The sequence below is a fragment of the Mytilus edulis genome, chromosome 6, assembly GCF_963676685.1.
Source record: "Mytilus edulis chromosome 6, xbMytEdul2.2, whole genome shotgun sequence".
NCBI classification, from domain to species: Eukaryota; Metazoa; Mollusca; class Bivalvia; order Mytilida; family Mytilidae; genus Mytilus; species Mytilus edulis.
The window spans coordinates 54162362-54187173 of NC_092349.1; the positions used below are offsets into that span (position 1 = coordinate 54162362).

General features: G+C 32.3%; 1 protein-coding gene and 2 long non-coding RNA genes across 3 annotated transcripts in view; 1 reads left to right on the forward strand and 2 right to left on the reverse strand.

The window, feature by feature from the left end:
* Positions 1-1364: 1364 nt before the first annotated feature.
* The window catches only part of LOC139526483 (techylectin-5A-like), a 52830-nt gene continuing 29382 nt past the window's right edge, over positions 1365-24812 (reverse strand). The window contains exons 4-5 of the mRNA XM_071321635.1: positions 24001-24165; positions 1365-1651 (exon numbers count right to left, since the gene is read on the reverse strand). Coding sequence (XP_071177736.1) covers positions 1410-1651; positions 24001-24165 — 407 coding nt within the window. The 3' untranslated portion in view covers positions 1365-1409. The remainder of the gene's footprint in view (positions 1652-24000; positions 24166-24812) is intronic.
* LOC139527885 (uncharacterized) lies at positions 4106-8404 on the reverse strand. The gene is made up of 3 exons (XR_011665477.1): positions 8323-8404; positions 5581-5668; positions 4106-4882 (listed from the first exon to the last, which is right to left on the reverse strand). It is a non-coding gene; the product is annotated as an uncharacterized lncRNA (long non-coding RNA).
* On the forward strand, positions 15867-17610 carry LOC139527886 (uncharacterized). The gene is made up of 2 exons (XR_011665478.1): positions 15867-15921; positions 16922-17610. It is a non-coding gene; the product is annotated as an uncharacterized lncRNA (long non-coding RNA).

Genomic DNA, 24812 nt, shown 5'->3' on the forward strand with positions numbered 1-24812 from the left:
AAAAAATGAGTTTGAACAGACCTCCAAACGATCCATGATTCTGTAATGACGAGTACCCAAATTGCATCCATGCTAAAATTCACATCCTTAAAAATCGAATTATAGACATTAATTTTAAAAATCGAATTATAGACATTAATCTATGCTTACTATTCATTTGTTAAGAAATGGAGGCTTGTAACATATTTTATTTGCTTATTTTTAAAAGATGACCTTTTTGTGGACGTTGCATGGCGACGTTTCCGTAAACTATACTTTTTCCAGTATACACTTCATCTGTTGATGTATACTATGAACGTTTTGTGTATATTTGAATATATATACCTATGTTGAAAGACGTGCATATTGTCAAATCATAAAAATACAAACTGTTGAGTCTCTAAGAAGAGAAGGATGACGGTGCTATTCGTGTAGATGTTATATCGTCGCTGTTATGCAAAAACCTCGTATCTCAATTTTTTGTGGAAATCTTTTTATTGATTATTTAGAATTAAATATGTATGTTCCACTGTATGCGAAAATATCTGATCTTCTTACCAATCATTAACCTGAATTCTGACATGTGACGAAAAAGTGTAGTCGGATTGGTGAGACATTTTGTTGTTCGAAAATATCGTATCTCAAAAGAAAAACACACGGCACGGCAGCTGGCATCATAACAGCTACAGTTTACTGAATCAATTTTAGGTTCTCAAAGCTAATAAAGCTAATAAAGCTTAGAAATAATATGAAAAGCTTTTAAAATACAATATAGGTGCAGACATTTTTGCTCGTCTTGGTAATTTATTGGTTAGAAGATCAGATATTTTCGCAGTGGAACATACACATTTAATTCTAAATAATCGATAAAAAGATTTCAGTTTTTACTGCCTGGTGTAAAATAATCAAAACCTTAGATACGAGGTTTTTGTATAACAGCGACGATATAGTCTTGTTGGATTGTTGTAACGTTAGCTATGTATCGATACTTTGCAGAGTCTCAACAGAAGAACGGCTCTATGAGAGCTTGGTCATGAATTTTACATTTGGGGGGAACTAGCCGTTGACCATGCCTATGATTGTGTATATAAACTCATCATAGATATTATGATTGCAATTTTGTATTTGCGCCAGACGCGTGTTTCGTCTACAAAAGACTCATCAGTGATGCTCGAATCAAAAAAGTTGTATCTTGTTTTTTTAAGACATACCAGGATCAACTGACATTTATAAGTTACAAAATTCCAACTTTTTATTTAAATAAAGAAAAACAAAAAAGATACAAAACAGTTACAAATAACAATAAAGTAAAAACAAATATTTTCAATTATTTCCTTTAAAAAAATCATAAAGCAACACAATTTCTTAATTGAATAAATGCCACAACATCTATGCAAACTAAAAGATGAGGCGAAAAATTAAGGGATATTTTAATTGATAGGTCTTATTTTCATTGCGGTAGCTTTCAGTGTAGTTCCTCTCCATAATTTCCAATATATCGTCTTTGCACCTGTGGTTCCCTCTGGTGCGTAAATGCCATTTAAACTAGATTTTGCGCATGCATTGTACCACCAAGCACCTTTCTGTCCCTGTCCACAATGATACTTGTGAAGGTCGTTGTCGCGATCTCTTGTAGTAAATTTCATTCCATTGTTTAGTTCAAATCCATTACCTAAAAAAAAAACGCAAACGCATGACTTAATCATAAAAATCTATCTTTCGAACAGTCAAATAATGAATAAATGACTAAATATTAAATCACGAAAACTTCGCTTTCAATTTAATTATGAACAACCGATTTACAGATACATAGGGAATGCTTGACTAACAATTAACAGTAGTGCTGTCAGTCGATTAACCGTTAGAAGGACCGAATATCTATAAATGTAACCGGGCAACTGGCTTCTGGAATAACGATGATAACGAGATGCAACACGACCGGTTGCAAAAATTAGCAATGCCAACGATATACAATGACTTACCTTAGCTGTATTTGGCAAAACGTTTAGGAATTTGTGGTCCTCAATGCTCTTCAACTTCGTACTTTTTTTGTCCTTTTTAACTTTTTTTGATTCGAGCGTCACTGATGAGTCTTTTGCAGACGAAACGCGCGTATGGCGTAAATGCAATATTTTAATCCTGGTATCTATGATGCGTTTATTTGACCTAGTCACTTGCCTGGAAAAAAAACTCGCTTTAATTCCACTGGTACAATAAGACACAAGTCCTATTCAGTAGTCCAAATTAAATGATTTCAGGATCGAATACATGTAATTTTACAAACTGGCGGAAGTTATCAGTATGATTATCTGACTCTTACTGAAGTAAAACTTTCAGAAATCATATATGTTGCTAGGTTACAATCTCATAATAGAAACAAGGCTATCGAATGACAATTAAATAATACATTTAGCACTAACAGGATTAACAAAAGAATATAAAAAAAACATCTGTGGCTTCAGTTTTAGGCTAAATAAGCGCTAATTGAATTGATCAAAGGATTAATTATTCTTTACATCAGAAAACTTGAGAACTGTGTAAAGCTGTGACTTTATCTATTTTTTATCAAAAGTATTATATCTTGAAACAAATTTACGTCTTCGTGAAAATATACTGACACTCATTTATTATTCATAACACAAAAAGCTTTATAAAGAAAAATCGTTACATGTTAATAGAATAACCTTGACTGACGGACAAATATTGCAAATCAAATGGTTCCGATAAATTAATAATTAGAAAAACAATATACTGATATTTTATGACCGATCAGCGAATGTCCAAAAATATCAAGTTAAAGAAAATTATTTTTTTAAATATTTCCAAATGAAGGTGCACAATTTACAAAAATTAGCGCTATCGCAAATACAAAAATTTAAATAATTAAGTATGAATGTTTATTAAGGGAGGGACGACAGACTAGGTGCTGCTTGCAAAATGAGTCAGGTTACATGGTAGGATTTCAGCTTCCGTGTGGTAATTTTGAATATTGTAAAAGATCGATTTGTTTTTGTTTTAATATCAAATAATAAATAGAATGGAAACGGGAAATGTGTCAAAGAGACAACATCCCGACCAAAGAGCAGAAAACAGCCCAAGGCCACCAATGGGTCTTTAACACAAAGGGAAATTCCCGCATTTAGAGGCGGGGTTCTGCTGGTCCCTTAACTAACATGTCTACTAGTTCAGCAAAAATGGACGTCAAACTAAACTCAGAAACATATAAATGAACCAAAATTAAAAAAAAAAAAAAAAAAAAAAAAAAACATACAAGAATAACAGACGCCAGAAGATCCTGACTTGGGACAGGTGCAAAAATGTTGTAGAGTTAAACATGTTTTGTGAGATCTCAACCCTCCCCTATACCTCTAGCCGATTTAGAACCAACAAACACACAGCAATATGCACAGTAAAATTCAGATTAAATGAAGTCCGAAACAGCCTCCGGGACAAGTTTGCAATTCCGCTGAGTGCAAAAGTTGTCACCTTAATTTTTGGAGTTAAGTCAAAACAAAGTTGATAACTTGGTTGGTATTGGTTCCCTGATATTTGTCCTAAAAAATTTTGGATCTAGCACCACTGTTGCAAAAGTTATGCCCCTTTTTTCAACAATTTCCTCAGAGGAAAAGTACTTTTCCTCAAGGGAAATCAAATTTCCCTGAAGGAAAAAGATTTTTCCTCAAGGGAAATTGTTTTTTCCTCAAGGGAAAAAGATTTCCCTTAGGGAATTTGCTGCATAATTATTTCCTTTGAGGAAATTCTATTTCCTTAGAGGAAATTCTTTTTCCTTAGAGGAAATTCTTTTTCCTTTGAGGAAATTTGCAACTTCAAATTTTCCTTGGAGGAAATACTTTTTCCTGTGAGGAAATTTGTAGCTTCAAATTTTCCTTGGAGGAAATACTTTTTCCTGTGAGGAAATTTTTGACAAACACTTTTCCTTGGAGGAAAATTCCAGACAACAAATTTCCTCTAGGGAAATCATTGTTCTTCAAATTTCCTCTAAGGAAATTTCTGAAGATCAAATTTCCCTTAAGGAAATGTTTTCCCTTATTTTTACTTGTTGAACATTTCTTCACTACACCATGTATACAAACAGTATGAATATACTTATTACAAGACTGTATAATTGATGCAAATGATATTTAAAACTTTAATAAATGTTTGACTCAACATTTTAATGACATTGAAAATAATACAGTCTGACTGTTTAGATCTAGGTATTGTTTATACTTTTTTTATAAATTTAACTTTGATTTATAATTTTTTTTTGGAGCAAATGCTTCTATTTTCTTTGTAATTGTTTCAATGCGATACATTAATAAGCAACCAATTTGAATGTCATACCATTTGTGGTGTTCTAAAGAATTTGTTTATATATTTGCAGATTAAATAATAAAATAAACACTTTTCGTGTTATTTTAATTAGAATTTCTTCTGTTTCAGCTTGTGTACAGTTATTCAATCCACTACGTAAGAATTCAGTGAATACATTAGTCCATTCACTAAACAATTCCCTTCAATTCTAAGAGAAATCATTTTTGCAAATTGTTCTTCAATGATCTTCTTCTGTATATTTGATATGAGGGAGCGATGTAAATGAGTGGATAAAACTGGTGTTCCTTTTTTCAACAACAAAATAGTATTTGTTCAGCATTCTCCTTTCTTTTGATTAAGATATGTTGTTGCTTTTATGCAATAGTGTTTTTGTGTATCTATGATAGAACTCCATTTTGTTTATGGTCATTATCATGTGATAATGTTGAAATTTCCTATTTCTTTTTTGCAGGAAAGCACACATTCCATTTCAAATTAATCCAATTATGCACTATGTAAATAAATTTCAACTATAAGTTTCCTCTTCAGTAATGACCTATTGATCATGAAAACCAAGATGTCTGATCACCTACAAATACACAAAATAAACAAATAAAATGTTATAAATGGAGAGAGAAACAGCAATAAATGTTTTTCATGTGTATCTTTCCTTATTAAAATACATTAAGTAAACTTGAACTCGAGAAAAATAAATAACTGCGATGTAGACTAGAAAGTATAAAATGCCAAATAAAGTATTCACGAAAAATTAGTTGATTTACAGAAGTCAAGTCCGTGTTTGCAGGAAATTTACATCATTGGTTGTCTGGTGGAGAGTTGTCTTATTGGCAATCATACCACATCTTATTTTTATATAACCTTGCCATATTCCTATTGTGCCTGTCCAAAGTTCAGAGCCTGTAGCTTTTGTCAGTTTAGTCTGACACTAAAATTTAGTGGTTGTTGTTGTTGTTGTTTCATACCGGTCATATTTATTTTTTGTAATTTATTTTGTTATAAACTAGGCAATTACCATGATTAGTTTTACTGTTGTTTGGATTGTTTCAATGTTTCATCTTTAGGTCTTTTATAGCTGCTTACTTTGACTATAGTATAGGGTATGGATTTTCTCATTATTGAAGGTCGTAACAGGCCTACAATTGCTTTCTCAAAGCCATGATAGTTTTCATATTTAATATACCACATCTTTTAATTTTTATAGTAATCATGATACTAGTAATCATCTTTCAAGTTCAATAACTTTTTTTAAATTAAAAGGTGCCTTACCATTTAGGTTTAGTTGGCTTCTGCAAATTTTACATTGCCTATCATTTCTGCTGTATATAATTTCTCTGTATCTTCTATAGTTCTTGTCCTATACATAAAAGAGTAAAAGTTGAATGACATCTTGCATCAATATTTTTTTCTGTTTAATGTACATTATGTATATTAATGTGTGTTTAATAAAAATCTAAACCATGGTCTTTAAGCTTTAAATGAATTTTAATGATCGACTAAAAAACTATGAGCACTGTGCAAATAAGACCCCTACCCTCCAAAAAAAACAAAACATGCACAAACAGTGGTATTGACATAAAACATGTATATAATTTGGCTCCATTTATAGATATATATCTCAAGTGACTATAAGTTTAAGGCTGTGATTTTTTTAACAAATCCATAAATTTCTAAAACCTTTCAAAGTTTTTGAAAATGGACAATTTTAAAATAACTTTGCAACAACTAAAGTTCCTTAACTCTGCATCTTATAAAAAAATATACATGATAAATAGGGAATGATACTCCAGCTTGCATATTATTCAAAGTTTTAAAGGAACATAACTGAAGAACGGTAAAAGTTTTACTACCAAAATTTAAAATTGATCTGATTAAAATTGTGATAAAAAGTATTTTTTTAAAGTTTAATAAAATTTGGTTGAGGGAAACTTAAGTTAGAAGGCCGAAACATTTTTTTCCATTTTTAAAGAACATAACTATAGAATTTAGTAAAAGAGACACTACCAAAATTCAAACTTAATCTGTATTTTGTGATGATAAGCATTGTGTATTGATTTCATAACATTTGGTTGAGACAAACTAAATTTTAGAGAACAGGAAACCAAAAATTCAGCATATTTTCCCCATTTCTAAAGGGGCATAACTCTGATACTCTAGTACAGTAACACTGACATCATCAAAATTCAAACTTGATATGAGAATTGTGATAACAAGCTTTTGTAAAAGTTTAATTGAATTTGGTTGAGGCAAACTAAAGTACTGTAAGAGAACAAAAAACAACTTTGGGACAGACGGACAAACGATATGACAAGTGTTAAACATTATGCCCCCTCCACTTTGGGTCATAACAATAAAAAGGGAGTTTGTCAAGATATAAAAACAATTCACCAAAGTTTCATAAAAATTTGTGAAAGCATTCTTGAGACTATCCTAATCCCAAGTCATGATAGTACAATGACATAAATCAGATTTTTTTTTAAATTAAAAGGAAAATTATCATGTTTATGTTATACAAAAATAATTCACCAAGTTTCATGAAAATTGCTCAAAGCATTATTAATAGTATACGTACTGGAAAAATCCCCCCTTTTATGAATAAAATCCCTAACTTTAAATTAAAAATTTAAAATCCCTAAAAATTAAAAAGGAGCTTAATTATCATGATTATATCAATAGATAATTCACCAAAGTATTATGAAAATTTTATGATTAATGTATTCTAATTCCAAGACTATCTAAGACATGGTTTGTTTGAATTAAAAAAGTTGGAATAAAGTACCTGCTAGAATTCAGGAGAATTATACCAAATCAGGCTATCTTCTAGATTATCAGACAATTGACTGTACATAGAAAAGGAATTTTCTTTTTTCTTATTTAGCTATTTGTTATCTCTGTCCTTAATATATACTGAACTAAGCCATTTTTTCACATATTTTTTTTGTTTTTTCTCTCTTGTGACTTGTTATTTAACATAACAAAAAAAACCAAAGGCAATGAAAGAGAAACTGACAATGCCAAGGCAAAACATAAGATGCAGAAAAGAAAAACAATTAAAACAAAACACTAAGCAACACCAACATCACCAAAAAACTAGTGTTGAATTCATGTGCTCAGTCAGTCAGTCAGTGAGAGTTCGCAGATCCTGACCTACTATATCTATGCTTAAAAATCTAAAAATCATATAGTTCTTAACATATTTTGTAAATTTATACTTGATTAAAATGTTGTCATAAATAGCATAGACACCTCTGAGTTTTGAGAACCACATGTGTTAATTGTGTGAGTATAATCATTGATAATCATGCACAAGATTGACAGCCTATATATTGAAATTTTCTGAAAATATTGCATGCAATTATTAATATGACCAATTTCAAGAAATGCACAAAGATGTGAGATGATTTATATAATTGTAATTTCAGGAATTTACAGTAAAGGCTTTTATCCTCACTGCATTTTGCACTTTTCCTAATTCAGGAGCCAGAAGTTATGGCCTTTGTGACCTTTGTATGATTTTTATTTTAGTTTCTTTTTTTTATATTGAAGAGTTTAGTATGACGTCCATTATCACTCAACTAGAATACATTTTTGTTTAATGGCAAGCTAAAGCATGCCTCACAGGCACGGATCCAGGGGGGGGGGGGGGGGGGCTGAAGGTTGGACATGTTGGAACCCCCCTTTCTTTATTGGACGATCAATGCATTTGAATGGGGACATGTAGTTGGAAACCACCCCCCCCCCCCCAAAAAAAAAATTGTCCTGGGTTAGGAACCCCTCCTTTAAATGACTAGATCCACCCCAGTCTCAGGTTGCGGGATTTTCTCGTTGCAATGAAGACCCATCGGTGACCTATGGCTGTTATCTGCTCTTTGGTCATGTTGTTATCTCTTTGATACATTCCCCATTTCCATTTCCATTTTCTTTTCGGTTCTATTATAAATATTAGAAACGAGTTTGGCGCCTTTACAAAAATATAATTGTCTGTGCTGATAGGGGAGTATGTGTGCATACCAATATTTAAATTTTCTAGGCCTTCTTTTTGAATATTTTGTGCATTTCTTGGTAAAATACTGTCAGACCTCGAGTGCTGTTGTATTACAAAAACGGTCAAGTAATGTAGGGGAAAGAAACTAACTAAAAAGACCAAAATAAGCCACAACTAATGGGGGTCTCATTGGGGGTTCTGTTCACGGATCCCGCTTAGTTACTACTTATTTTTTTAGATTCTCGCATGATGCCATCCCGCGTACACTATGTAAGTGAACAATTCTGCTATTTTTGTAATTTCCTATGTCCCGCTAAACTTCATTTCGCGTTTTCATGGCACAATAATTTGAGGGAGGATAGGACCTTTATCGGGACTGCGGGATCGGGTGTTTTTAAGCTCTGGATTTCGGGATTGACCCTTTCGGGATACGATAATTCTTTTTTCGAATTTCGGGACCTCTGGATTTCGTGTTTTTTAAGCCCGGGATTTCGGGATTTCGTGTTTTTAAGCTCGGGATTTCGGGATCAGTACCCCTCCTACCCTCCCTCATAATTTGACTTTCATGTGTCACGTTTACAAAAAATACGCCTCGGCAATCCCGAGTCCCGCTCAGACCCCCCTTATAGGTACATAATGAATAGTTTACTATGTAGTCAGTAATCGGGTCAAATACACATGTATACACTTTTAGACGACCTTAGATTCATTTCACAGCGAAAATTAAATACTCATTAATATTGAACATTTTAGATCACTTTACATTTAGATTTTATAACTTTTAAAATAAAGACTATATAGATTTAAGATCATTTAATCGAAAGATTATAATTTGTCAATGCGCAACTGTAACCAGGTACTGCATTTTTTTTTTTGCATGCGTTAAGTTAAAAGTGCCGGGAATAGAAAAGCAAGTTAAACTTCTCATCTGGACTTTTTAATAAGTCTGTATACCGGACCTCTTCTCTATTTTGGGATTGAAAAAAAATCTAAAGTTAAAAATGCGGTTTTGAGCCTATTTCTTCTTTTTAATTTGGTAACACGTTAAGCCATTAGTGACACTAATATGGTATATTACCAATAATAAGGCCATATATTTCGGTGTGTAGAAATACCGCAAAAGACTTCTTAGTGCACTAAGAAGAAAGTTTTTGCATTAAGGACACTAAAACGATGTTTTAAGATCACAGCGAACATGAATATAAGAGGATATGATTAAATACCTCAAATCTATAAAGTTAGGTATCAATAGATTTTGTAATTTTGAAGTTAAATGACTTTTTAATCAACGCCTGCCACTCGCCACGTGACCAACGGTTTATTGCAGATTCCCGAATCATCATGTTCAATCAACCTAATCCAATAAACAATTGTCTTTTGATCGTTACTTATTGATTAATCAATGGTTGTTAACCTAACGGTTTAGCGTGGTATAAATTCAAGTTTATGAAAGAAAAATGAAAAATAAATTTTGTGTTTTAAAACTTTGCCTTTGTTATATATTTAGTTTTTAAGGAAATTGCTATGCAAGCTTTTTTTTTATTTAAAGAACCCTATTTTGAGATAAAAATTGAGAAACAAATGCTTTTGATATTTCATTTCCTTACTAACAACACAAGAGTTTTAACCCCCTAAATCCGCTAATGATGTGGGAAAACTAAATTATTTAGTTAACTTAATCATATATGACTCTTAAGCCCGTTCTGCCATTATTAAGAAACGCTAAAGAACGGAAATGTATGATTTTATGATTTGGAAATAAATGAAATTGGTGTCACAAATGGTATGTCTGCTTGTATTTAAAATATTTTATAAATAGATATAATGCTCATATACATAATTATTAACGGTTGTTTTACTTCGTTTATTTATAGCATTTAACAAATAACTTCGTACGTATTCTTATTTTCGGCATCAAATAAAAATAATGGAATAAATATATTTTAAAAGACAAGGAAAGTGAATTAAAAAATATATACAACAAAAATAAGCGAAAGGAGATGTGGTACGGCTGTCAATGAAACACCTATCCACAAAAGTTAAAAATGAAGAAGATGTCAGAAATAAATTGGTCATAATTTATTTACAGTCTAAAACATCGAAGGGACTAAACATCAACCTATACATATTTATACTTGTAATGCATTTGTATATAAACATCGAATCAGAAATATGTTCCTTTCCTAAACATGTTTAAAAACATTGCTGTGATAGTTATCAAAAGTACCAGGATTATAATTTAGTACGCCAGACGCGCGTTTCGTCTACACAAGACTCATCAGTAACGCTCAAATCGAAATATTGATAAATGGCATAGTTCTTAACATTAGAAAAATGAATGAAGTATTGGCAACTGGACGTTAAGCAACCAAATATCAATCCTCACTTTTCCGTGAAGTGTTCACAATTATTTGTCTTTTTAAAATTAAAAGGATGAAAAATCCCAAACTGAAAAGAGTTGAAAATACGCTATTAATTTAGAAGTAAAAAATATAGCAGACAGAATAAATACGGCAAAAACAAACAAATGAAAAAAAAAAATAGAGAACAATTTGAAATACCATATATACATGTTTAATCAGTATACTAGTAGATTATTCACGGGCCAAGGTTGAGCGAACATGAATTGCTATCGATTATACTAAAGGTGACAATCAACTTTTTGAGGCACGTGTCGAGAAAACATTAGAAAAAATATAATTTAAAATTATGAAAGGAGTAGGTCCTTAGTGCACATTTTTGTTCTTAGTGCACTAAGGAGGTCCTTTGCGGTGTTTCTACGGACCCCATATATTTGAAGCTGTTCAAAATTCTGTACATTATAGGTACGTGTATCAGATCGGACAATAATTTTCATATATATATAAAAAGAATTACTGTATAAGTTATCTAGTATGAAATATGTCCACTGGACCGACCGTGTAAGTGCTATATATATTATATCATGTATATAGCCAGTCAAAAAGATGTGGTATGATTGCCAATGAGACAACTATCCACACAAGACCAAAATGGCACAAACATTAACAACAATAGGTCACACAAGGTCGTTAAAAACTTCCATTTGTTGTTGTCCACTGAAAATAAGCTCATAAAAACACGAATCACCGTTTACTGAATTCCACCTTTATTTGTTAATATTTCTTTATCTTTTTCTTTTGATTTTATCATATATCTTTTTTGTGAAATATTTTGTGTGGTCGAACGTGAAATTGCCTCCGATGCTACAAAGAAAATTTGTTTAATGTCATCTGTTGCAATATATGCTAAGTACTACACGTGGACAGGATGTTCCCCAGAAAATAAGTTATACACACCCCGATATAACCCCGAGGGTACACGCTACTGTCATATGGAAAATTACTGGGTCACCTGTAAGATGGTAATCAGCCATGCAACTAATTAGGTTACTGACCATGTCACTTCAATTTAAAAAGTTTATCGTTAGATATCAAAATGATAAATTCATTTTAATTAAAAATTTAAGAACTAAAGGATTTATCATTAAAATGAAGTGAAATAATTCAACCAAATCGTATATAGATTATATACATATTTTTTTTTTATCTATGCCGGAAAGAATTGAAAAACTGTATTTATAATTTTTGATTTGTTTTATAGAAATCTGTGTAGGTCTCATGAAATGGAACTCACGCAACGCATGCCTAATTAAGATTTATAAATTTATTGAAAAATATAACAAAAATTTAGTTTTGATATTAAATTAAAGTTACCTTTCCGCGCTGTAATTTATTTGATATGACATGAATCAAGCAATTTTTGTTGAGGGATATATGGGTTTGTCCATACAACGTATAAAAAAAGAAGTGTATGTTATTAGTATTTCACGTGCCTTGTTTTCGCCTTGAAGCTCATTATTCAGAGTGTTTCAGACAAGATGATGAAAATAACGTGCAAGATACTTTTTTCGATCATCGTGAAGAGACAATTTTAATTCCCATTCCTCGATGCACTCTACCCCTGTTGAATTGTATATATTTATAATTCCTCGTGCTTTTAATTAGCCCCCCCCCCTTTCGTGGTTACCGTTATGCCAACAAATACCCGGGGCTTGATTTACATGTAAAATCATGGGCGGATCCAGCCATGATAAAGGGGGTTCCAACTACATGTCTCCATTAAATAAGGGGTGTCGTTGCCGCTGGTTTTCTGTTACCCCACCCTTTTCATATAATTTAGATTTCAAAAGTGTATACCTTATTCATATATTGTGTAGGTTAAAATGTTATCTTTTCCCATATTGTTTGCGTTTTGATTGGTGTGTAATGCAACAGTGCAATACCTAAGTGTCAAAAGAGAGTTTTTCCCGACCTATTCACATATTTTTAAGGTTCCTATATACAAGGTGATAGGACGTTCGGTTCCGTTGGAATAGGTTACCTTTTCACGCTATGCCTTAAAACTTTTCCTGATGCACAGGTAACCTATTCCAACGGAACGTCCTGTCACCTTGTATATAGAAACTTGAGAGGATTCCCGAGATTATCATTTATGCAATGATTGCTCACAAAATGCTAGGGGAGGCCAACCCCGGATTCCATCCCCTTCGACCCGCCACAGAATACAGATATAATTGATAATTGTTATTTAAAAGTCATATACTATAGCCACTATATAGTACTAGAACCGAACACCTGTTTTCGGATATATATATATATACATACACCACATCTTCCTATGTCTATATAGCTGATTTACCGTAAATAACTGCGAGAAAATGAATAATACACAAGTTGATAATTGTCTCTTCTCTGCTAATTTTAATGTGCATGCAATATTCACTCTGATTTACTTGTGAGACCACCGACACTAATAATAATTACCTACAAAATAATAGGTGCTCCTTTACTGGGAAGAACATTTCGGATCCGATCAATTTATTGGTTCCATTCCCCCATTCTACACTTCTCCTTAGAAAAATGCCTTGCAATGCGTCATAATTATCTGGACTACTAACTTACTTCCATATAACTTCGAAAACAGACTATAATCTATTTCACTGGATGAGATTGGGCTCACGGATTTTTTAATGGATTGGTAATTTTTATTTATAGCACAAGTTTACAAAGCAAGATTAATCACATTTTTCACCCGGCCTACAAATCAAATGGTTGCCTCCTTACTGACTTACACCTACACAAGCTAAAAAAACATATTCATGGGGGGGGGGTTCAGATGGGGGATGCTTGCCTCAGTCATGTTTCTGTGATTCCCTATATAATCAACAAAATTTTTCACACAAAAAGGGGGGCAGGGATTTCTCCTTAATAAGAAATCTCTATTTTCAGCATAAGCTCATATAAATTTGCCTTTTGAAGAACTGAAATAAATATGAGACGGCTAATGATTTTTCAGATGCTTTACATTAAAATACATCCATGTGACATTCACAATTATATATAGATCCAAATTTAAAAAGCTATTTTTTTTCAATATTTAAATAATGTAGGATCAAATCTTGATACATGTATGTAGTTGAAATTGTTAGCTTTAAACATGTTAAACATTAAAAAATGAACACCCAAAGTTTAAACCACATTTAAACATAAGAATGACCATGTAGTCTTTATTAATGTATGCTATTGCTATGAAACTAGGTCATTGTAGGTAAACTGTCATCTATTCCCTTAAATCTTTGTTCCCAGTCACCCCAAGTTTGATTTAAATTAGTCAAGTATATCTACTCTATTAGGTCTCTAGTTTGGATAGTTAATAACTTGCAAATTACAAATGAATTAAAATCATACTCCTCCCAAATTTATTTCTTTAAATATTATGGATGAAATACATGTAGCAAGTAAGGGATGAAATTAAATTGGATGAAATGTGGCATTTTTTTTTTGATAAAGTAGTATGTCGTCTGATGTTGTCAAACTTAATTATAGACCCTTAAGGGGCGGATCCAGTCATTTTAAAAAGGGGTGGGGGTGGGATTCTAACCCAGGACAAAAGGGGAAGGGGGGTCCAATTACATGTCCCTATTCAAATGCATTGATTATCCAAAAAAAGGGGGGTTCCAATCCCTTGAACCCCCCTCTGGATCTGTGCCTGCCCTTTAAAAATAAAATTATCCTTATTTTGAGTTAAAGCTTATAGATTTTTTTTATAATGCTTCTCAGGGGCGGATCCAGCCATTTTAAAAGGGGGGTCCCAACCAAGAGCAAAGAAGGGTTCCAACTATATCTCCCATTCAAATGCATTGCTCGGTAAAAGAAAAGGATTCCAACCCTCAAATCTATGGTCAGGTTGTTGTCTCTTTTGACACATTCCCTTTTTCCATTCTCAATTTTATCATGTAGTCGTCGTTGTCCCAGGACATTTAGTTTTCGCTTAATAACTTTAGTACAAGTAATAGAAATCTATGAAATTCAAACACAAGGACTTAGGTTTGTGACCAGAGTTTTTGTTCAGAGTTTAGGAATTACATGAATTAGGGGCCAATAGGGGCCAATATTAAACTTTGTTTGATTTTATAGAAAATTGAATTATTGGAGTTCTTTAATATGCCAAATCTAACTGTGTATTTAGATTCCTAGTTTTTTGGTCCTGTTTAAATTGGTCTACCTTAAGGTCCAAAGGGTCCAAAATTAAACTTATTTTGATTTTAACAATATTTAAATTCTTGGTTTTCAGATTAATATGCTGAATCTGAATATTTACTTAGATTTTTTTATTATGGGCCCAAATTCAAGTTGATCCAAATCGGGGTCCAAAATTTTACTTTGTTTGATTTCAACAAAAATTGATTATATGGGGCTCTTTGATATGCTGAATCTAACCATTCATTAAGATTTTTTTATATTTTGACCCATTATCAAATTGGTCCACATTGAGTTCTAAAAGGTCCAAAATTTAACTTTATTTGATTTCACCAAAAAATGAATTATTGGGGTTCTTTGATCATGTTGATATGCTGCATCTAACCATGTATTGAGATTTTGAATATTGGACCATTTTAGAGGTTAATTGTCAATTTAAAATTTTTTAAGTACTTGGACCGCATTCATTCTGTGTCAGAAACCTATGCTGCATCAACTATTGAATCACAATCCAAATTTAAAATTCAGAGTTGTATCGAGCTTGAATGTTGTGTCCATACTTGCCCCAACTGTTCTGGGTTCAACCTGTACGTTTGTATCAAGCTGAGCCATGCATAGCATTTTTATCTGATTTATATATTAATTTGAAATTTTGACAAGTGAGACACATACAGATTATACTGTTAACAATATTTCAGAGTTTAACGTAGTCAAGCGAAACAAATTTTAGAAGAATAGTTGAATCATGTCTTTGTTGTCAAATGAAAAATTAGTACGAACACCAAGAAAAAGTATGGGAATGTTTGTTTTTTAAACTATTGACCAGGGTGAGAGTCTTTGAAAGTCATGACTGGCAAAAAGTTTGTGAAATGAAATAGCACAAATATTCCATTCTTTTTAAATATAACTGAATATAAAGAAAAACACAAACTGATGTTTTATAATAGTTTTTACCCTTTTTATGTTTTATAGGACAAGAAATATAGAAAAATGATGAAAAATATAAACAGTTACAATAGATATGAGCGCAAAACAAGATAAACAGAATACAACAAGGCCTAAATGGTAAGACCACTTCTATATACTGTAAATTCAGATTTTTCAGGGAAGGGACAACTTATTGTGATTACAAAAAAAATCTGCATAAAGATCTATATAGTTATGTTTCTGTTATCAAAATATGATTTCTTATTTTTGCGATACTCACCCAGTCACATTATTCGCATTACTAAAAAGTTTCGATAATTTCTGAATTACAGTAATAAAAGAAATTGCCTTTGAATGATGACTCATATAAAAATAAGAAAATGTGGTATGGTAAATGAGTGACTTATCCACCAGAGTTCAATGAAGCGGATGCAAGAAATTAAAGGCCAATCATAGGCCTGCCTTCAATAATGAGAAAACACTTCCTTTATAGGTCATCCATTAAAGATCTCAACATATAAAGATTTAAACAATCCAATATAGTTCAACATGTTCAAAGTCAATAACAATTAATAAAAAAAATCATGCCTAATATAAAATATTGTTTGTTTCTCCAATCCTGACCGACCCTGCAAAAATGGCCCTACTCATAAAATTTTATTGTCAAAACTAAGCCAAATATTATTTTATTCATTTCTGATTTTCAGGCTTGCCGGATCATCCGATAATATTCAGGCTTTTGGGAAAAATAAAATTATTTACCTACCTACCTACCCACACCTGGCTTGTCAGAATAGGGATTAGGGAAACAAACAATAAATTAATTTAGGCCTCATGTCTGTGAGCACTCAACCTGACCATAATATAGGACAGTGGTTCAAATATTAACACAACATATGAACATTCTATAACAACTATTGCAAGTGGCTCAACTTTAAATATCACTGCAAGGCACTAAACAACGAATATTAAATCTTGGACACAAAGCACTGAAATAAGAGAACTCTTAAGCATGACAAGTAAGAATATCAAATGAAAGTTTCTCAAAATGTTCATAAAAACATGATAAAATAAGCTTATTTATATTGCTGTTTTTTTCTCCATTTATAACATTTTTTTTTATTTTGTGTATTTATAGGTCAGATATCTTGGTTTTTATGATCATCAACAGGTCCTGCAGGTCTATACTGAAGAGGAAACTTAATTGTTAATACTTTTCTACATAATGTGCTAATTGGATTATTAATGTGAAATGAACTCAACTGTGTGTTTTTCTGGAAAAAGAAATAGAAAAAATCCTACAAAATTGCTATAAACAAAATGGAGTACTATCAAAGAACACAATTGTGTAAAATGTAACAACCTACATTCATATTAACTGATGGATTATGGAGAAATTAAGAAAAAAAATAGTATCTTTGTCATGTTTGTTGTCGAAATAAACACCTGCTTTATCAATTCATGTACATGGCTCCATCATATCAAATATACAAAAGATGTTTGAAGAACATACGTTGCCAAAATTTATTCAACCAATTGAAGGAAGATGTCTTGTGGATTGAATTATTTATGCACTGAACTGTTATGTAGGGGGTCTAATACACAGCAGCTGAAACAGAAGACAAGTTAATTTGACATGAAAAGTGTTTATTTTATTTAATATGCAAATATGAGCACAATATTAATAACATCACAAATGGTATGATATTCATAGCATTTTGCTTATTATTGTATTGTCTTAAACATGCTAAACAGTCAGCCTTTTGTTTTTGTATGTTTAATACTCACCATGAAAATTTGTATTACAGTATTAAAGTTTTAATTATCTTTTGTATCAATAATTCAGTCTAGGAGAAAATATATTAATACTGTTTGTACTGTTATGAAATTTCCATAGAGGAAAAACATTTCCTTAAGGGAAATTTGATGTTCAGAAATTTCCCTAGAGGAAATTTGAAGATCAATGATTTCCTTAGAGGAAATTTGTTGTCTTGAATTTTCCTCCAAGGAAAAGTGTTTGTCAAAAATTTCCTCACAGGAAAAAGTATTTCCTCCAAGGAAAATTTGAAGCTACAAATTTCCTCACAGGAAAAAGTATTTCCTCCAACATTTGTCCAAGGAAAATTTGAAGCTGCAAATTTCCTCAAAGGAAAAAGAATTTCCTCTAAGGAAATAGAATTTCCTCAAAGGAAATAGAATTTCCTCAAAGGAAATAATTATGCAGCAAATTCCCTAAGGGAAATCTTTTTCCCTTGAGGAAAAAACAATTTCCCTTGAGGAAAAATCTTTTTCCTTCAGGGAAATTTGATTTCCCTTGATTTCCTCTGAGGAAATTGTTGAAAAAAGGGGCATAACTTTTTCAACAGTGGTGCTAGATCCAAAAAAATTTAGGACAAATATCAGGGAACCAATACCAACCAAGTTATCAACTTTGTTTTGAATTAACTCCAAAAATTAAGGTGACAACTTTTGCACTCAGCGGAATTGCAAACTTGTCCCGGAGACTGTTCCGAGTCCAATGTCTCAATAAGTATGAGAAGAAACTAAGCAAAATGACAATGATACGTAAATTAACAAAGGACTGCTAGCAGTTACTGACATGCCAGCTCCAGACCTCAATTAAACTGATTGAAAAATTATGTCTTCATCATATGAAAATCAAGCACAATATCTCCCGATAGGGTTTTAGTATCATAACATCATAAATGTGCTAGAAGAACATAACCCGTATCATGCCAACAACTGTTTTTTGAATAAATGGGTTTATTCCTGATGCAAAGACCCTATGAGTGAATCAATGTTAATTCCCCAAAAAGCCATCTTTAATGACTGTACTCTTTTGCATTCATAGAAAATATAGTTTTCACATTGCAAGATATATTATAATCGAAAACGTATTTTGTACTTCTTTTTGGTAAATTATACTATCTGATCATTAGATGGTGCCTGTTCTAGAAGGAATTGTATTTTGATCTCTGTAAAAATACAAGGCACAATTATTTTTTAATGTTTCGTTAGTTCTCAAGCAAAACATCGAACTTGATTGGAGTAAACGAATATTGTTTAAACAGACTTCTGATTAGGGTGAAGTGGTGCTTGTTAAAACGTTTAAACCCGCTGCATTTGTATGCACTTGACCTAAGTCAGCAGCCTGTTCAGTGATTTTCGTTTGTTGATGTGGTCCATAAGTGTTTCTCGTTTCTCGTTTTTTATATAGATAAGACCGTTGAGTTTCCTGTTTGAATTGGTTTACAATAGTAATTATGGGGGGCTTTACTAGCTTGCATTTTAGTGTTAGCCAATGTTCTTTGTTGAAGGTCGTACTTTGACCTTTAATTGTTTACTTTTTACTCATTGTGGCTTGGATGGAGAGTAGTCTCATTGGCATTCATACCACATCTTCTTATTTCTATAAAATGTAAACGAGTTCCTTAATGTTCAATCCGTTGCTGCATAGTAAGTTGACAAAAACAACGATTTTCAATATATTTGTCAAATCCGTGAATAGATATGTTGTGTTTTGTATACTTATGTTTATCTTTTGGTCTTTTTCTTTTTTAGCCATGGCGTTGTTAGTTTATTTTCGACTTATGAGTTTGAATGCCCCGCTGGTATCTTTTGCCTCTCCTTTAGCCACAAAAACATTGTTTTGTTTATTTTAATTGTATCCAAGATAGAATGAAAAAAGTTCACACGAAAAACCATGTAAATTAGCTTTTTATTTATAAATTTTGTATTACAAAATGTATTTGTGTTTCGGTAGGGTTACGTTCTTTATTGTGTTTTCTCAGTTAAACCTTTTATGCTAATATATGAAGAAATTCCGATATTTATAATTTTGTATTTAATAAAATTGTATCCGGATAAGTTAAAACTCAATTAAAAGAATTAAAAACACTAGCAATCATTTAATGTCCATGGCGTACAAAATTTGCCCCCGGGTAAGGTGATTTAATAATATAAGGTGATAAATATGTTTAATTCGGCGTTTTGCATTTGCGCCGATCTGCATTTCATTTGCGCCGATTTTTTCTTTCATTTGCGCCGATTTTTTTTTCTTTTGCGCCGATTTTTTTACAGGTAAATAACAGGTAAATTACAGGTGAAATGATATAAGAAGATGTGGTATGAGTGCCAATGAGACAACTCTCCATCCCAGTAATGTTATTTTCATTTATCATTAAAGACCTCTTCCGTTAGCCAGTTGTACATGTGTTATGAATTGTCGATCATAACATGTATATAACTGTTGTCTCCTGCTTAAAATCAAGAAGTAAAAAACCTAAGATAAAAGAACTTTGTTTATACTAAAATGACGAATTAAAAATATATGTAGCAGCATTTAAATCCATAAAAACGGAATACATTCAAATCATAAATCTGTTCTTGCTGAGTATTTATAGGCAACACATCTAATGTATTCCTTTCTTATGATTTCGTCTCTATTTCTTCTATATTTGGCAAAATTGTCGATAACGAAGGCCTCTTTTCTTTGTCTGGCATACGTACTTGTGGGGACATTTCTAGAGTTTGCATTTTTTCACAAGGAAGCTATTAAACCAAGAGTTCCAAATGGTGAAGTTGAAATAATCCCTTCTTTAATTTATGAACGCCATCACGAATTGGTTGACCGTTATGGAATGTGTACTTGTACGTTGTCTAAGAATGTATGACATTCGCCATCAGAAGGAGCGTCAGACAATGTCAAACGTGAAGCAGTCATCGATTTCATTTAGGGAAAGGAACCGTAACCCGAAACATTGGGATAGCCATTTACCAATTACAATGTCCCTTGATTTGTCTGTATACTCTGTGCTCAGCCAATGTAAAAGTATGAACTTACCTGTAACTTACCTGTAAATCCAATTAAAATATAAAATCGGCGCAAATGAAAAAATGAAATCGGCGCAAATGAAAGGATGAAAATTTTCAAAATCGGCGCAAATGTCATACGCCCGTTTAATTATCCCGACAAATACTGTCAATAACGATTCCCAAATTCGTTTATTATGTATATATTTATGTATGTATATTGTGTAACCATATCAACTGTATATTACTTATATATATATAATATCTTTCAACAAATGAATGTCCAGGGAATGTTCACACCATGAAATGCTTGTAATTAATGACATATCATCACTACGACTGATTGATATTATAAGACAAATCTACTTCGTTAAATCAATGATTAAGTATATTAGATAATCAGTGATTGACAATGTTATCCTAAATAATTAGTTCACGTACATATATCAGCTTGGGACAAAATCTAAATTAAACATAGTTTATTTAACCGGTATAAGAGTGTACAATACATTTAACAATTGTAAGCTGGTCAAAGTTGACGACTTTCATTACTTACTTAAACTGAATATTTCGCAGATGTCAATGTAATAATGTTAAGCATTTACACAAGACGTTGCCATATTTCAAACAATATCATAATTAAAAAATTGTGTAATGCATGCGCAAATTTATTTTAAACACTGGTCGTACCAGCAACTTGCAGAATGTCAGGATAAACATCCACTCAGATATGCAATTAGCATCATATAGTTTTGCATTCGTAAATGTCTGCAGACAATGTTTTTGAACATAATCTTAAGTACCGATTAACCGGTAAATCAGTCGAAGTACTATCTGTGCAACCGGTTATTAGTTAAAAATGTTTTAATTTACAACACTATAGTTAAAAGATGATTTTATAGGTAAATCTATACTATTAAATGAGAAGACCTCATTTTGTGTGTCGCTTCTCTTCCTTTCATAAGAAATTAATCATCATGCCTTTGTGTCCAATATGTACCATGCATAGTCGCATTTGTTCCAAAATGTATCCTCGCTTATCCTTATTCCGTTTGTGATATATTGGGAGGGAAACCAAAATTAAGGCGTCCGGATATTGTTTCCGTCATCGGACGGACTTTTAAGTCATAGACAAGACTTCCGTTTAGGACTATTTAGAATTACACATTATTTTATAATAATAAAAATAGATAAAAAAATAAGCTTTATTTAGAGTGGGCATAGTGTACAAACAAGGACATAACATACGCTCTAATGAGCTTTTAACCGACATGGATACTTGGGGACAGGACAATTATTTTCGCGTATTTCAGTATACTATGAACATACATATATACTATAATAAATAAAGTGTATTTGCTATTTTATCAATTCCAAGTTTACTATCCACGGCGGTCACTGATATATAAAGACAGTCTCTATATAATATATCAGTGACCACCGTGGATAGTAAACTTGGAATTGATAGTATGTAGCAAATACACTTTATTTGACATAGTATACAGTCTACAGAAAAACGCGAAAATAATTGAAATAAAAAGAAAACAAAAAATAACTGATTTTGGGGAAAAAGGGGAGGGCTAAACAAAAATTGTCCTGTCCCCAAGTACCTATATGACTTTTGATACCTTTCCTGTAATTCTCCAGTCATAATCTTTTACAAAAAACGTGACAACCGTTTACATATACTTTCAACCACGCTCTAAATTCCCGAGATTTTGCGGGTGTAGTCTAGTAATATTGAAATTACAAAGGTGTAAAAAATGTATCGATCAAACGTTTTTTGGAAGGGACGTTTAACTTCATAAAGAAAATACACACTACACTCAAGACTTTACCCTAACCAACAGAAATTTTTAACGATTTTTGAAGTTCAATAGCAATTCATCATGACTATTTTCGTCGTTTATCCAAGTACATCAATATCATAAATTCCAAACACAGCGAAAATTCTAGATTTTATAGACATGAGTTTAATCTTTGAGTAAAAACATGTGGTTGGTAAAAAGAATGTTTCTGACGACACGAATGTCCCGCTTAAGCTTAAAAAAAACGAAAATGTGACAAACAGTTGGGCAAAAATACTGACAGACAGTCAAAGGCAACACATAATGCCCCTTTGCCTACGATGAATTTCTATATCTCAATTGAAGAATTCCAAGTTGTATAGGAGAAGCGTTTGAGAGCAAATGAAACCACCACGTAACAGAGACTAACGTATGAAGTAACTAAAACCTACAGGACACCGTATAGTCTTCAACAGTTAGCGAATCCAATACCGTATACTAGTAGTAAAAATCTGACAGCAGGTTTATGAGTGTGTACGCCAAACAAAAGAACAAAGTTGACGAGCATTGAGAAACCAAAAAATACTAGCAGGTTTTCCCAAATACAGCTTATGTAATTTATTCCAGTGGTAGAAAACCCTTAGTGTTCGAATAACGTTGGAAACATTAAATGTATGAATATGACCATATCAATGATATTTCAAAACACACATGCTGACTAATGACAAGCTACAAAAGGACGCGGCTTGATAGTGTGAAACAATTCATAAAACAATGTAAAATGGAACAAACAACGGTCTGATTCATTGAAGGAACAATACAAGAAAAATGCAACACCTGTTCGTAACTGTATTTGCTTTTTTCCAAGAATATCCTTTGTATCTTTTGTATCTTTGTATCCAGAAACATTTGGTGTAGTGACCGAAAAATTGGTACCACAATATATATATAGATGTTACGTTTGGTAATTTTGCTCCAGAATAACGGATCAAATGCATTTTGCTGCTTTTTGTTATATGTAAGACGAAGGTAATCTGTATACAAACAAACTACAGTTGGTTGTCAAATTACCATTTATACCAAATCTTAATTAATTCTTATCTTTATACCTCTATCCTAGGTATGGGTGATGAACAGTATTTTTATAGTTGCTGTTAGTTGTTGTCTGTCATATATGGTTTTAGTGTATTGTCTTTATCATAAATCAGGACGCTGTTTTTCTCTTTTTAACCGTTTTGAATATTATTATGTTTGGGCCTTTTATATTTTATTTTACGGTATGGGTTTTGCTCATTTATCCTCTATTATCCAGGAAATGGTGAACGGAAAAGCAAAATCTGAAATATGTTTTCAACTTGGAGATATATTGTTCGATATACAGGTGCTACTGTACATGGGATATTGCGACATTGAAATGTTCACTATTAGAAATATACCAATTCAGGTATTTGATCGTTTCCAACAGACCCTTTTAACTATTACTAAGAAACTAACACTTACCAGCAGTTCCCGTGTATCCAGAAAATGTAACCCTGTATTGTGAAGCTTCGTTGACTTACCAGCAGTGCCCGTGTATCCAGAAAATGTAACCCTTTATTATGAAATTTCGTTGACTTACCAGCAGTGCCCGTGTATCCAGAAAAGGTAACCCTGTATTGTGAAGCTTCATTGTCGACTCTAAATGATTGATATTCTGCGTAAGCAGTATTGTTATTGAAATCCTGCACTTCAAATCTCACGACATAATTTCTTGTTTTGGTTAAAATATGTAAATTGTCGTTACCTAAAAAAGAGATTTTGAGAATAATCAAATTAACAAAGAGACATCAATGCAAGAAAGACGGTTTTCCGAATCGAATCTACATGTTCGCACCCAAACTTTTGTGATAGCTTTAAGTCATCGGCTGACTTATCATTAAATTAAGACTTTGTAAAAGAGAGGCGAAAGGTACAAAAGGGACATTCAAACTCATAAGTCGAAAATAATTTGACAACGCCATGGCTAAAAAGAAAAAAAGACAGACAGACAGACAAACAACATTACACAACACACACATAAAAAAACTAAAGACTAAGCAACACAAACAACATAAGAACGGGGTCATATAAGGTGCTCCAGAAGGGAAAGCAGATCCTGCTCCACATCGTTTGCTCATGTTAGCACAAACCCAGTAATAAATCTAATTCGGTAGGTCACAGTCGGGGAAAAGGGGACGGGATTGTAGTTACGATATTTGGAACATATCTGCTAACATCTGTTAAACATCTGTAAAACATTGAGAACCATATTTTCGATCGACAGAGAATCGAAAAAAAAACAGATTCTTTGTTTGCACTTGAAGATAACGTTTCTCATTATGAACCTTTACTTAGATGTGTAGAATAGTCATTCGAAATTGTGAATTCGGAAATGATAATCAACATGATCAA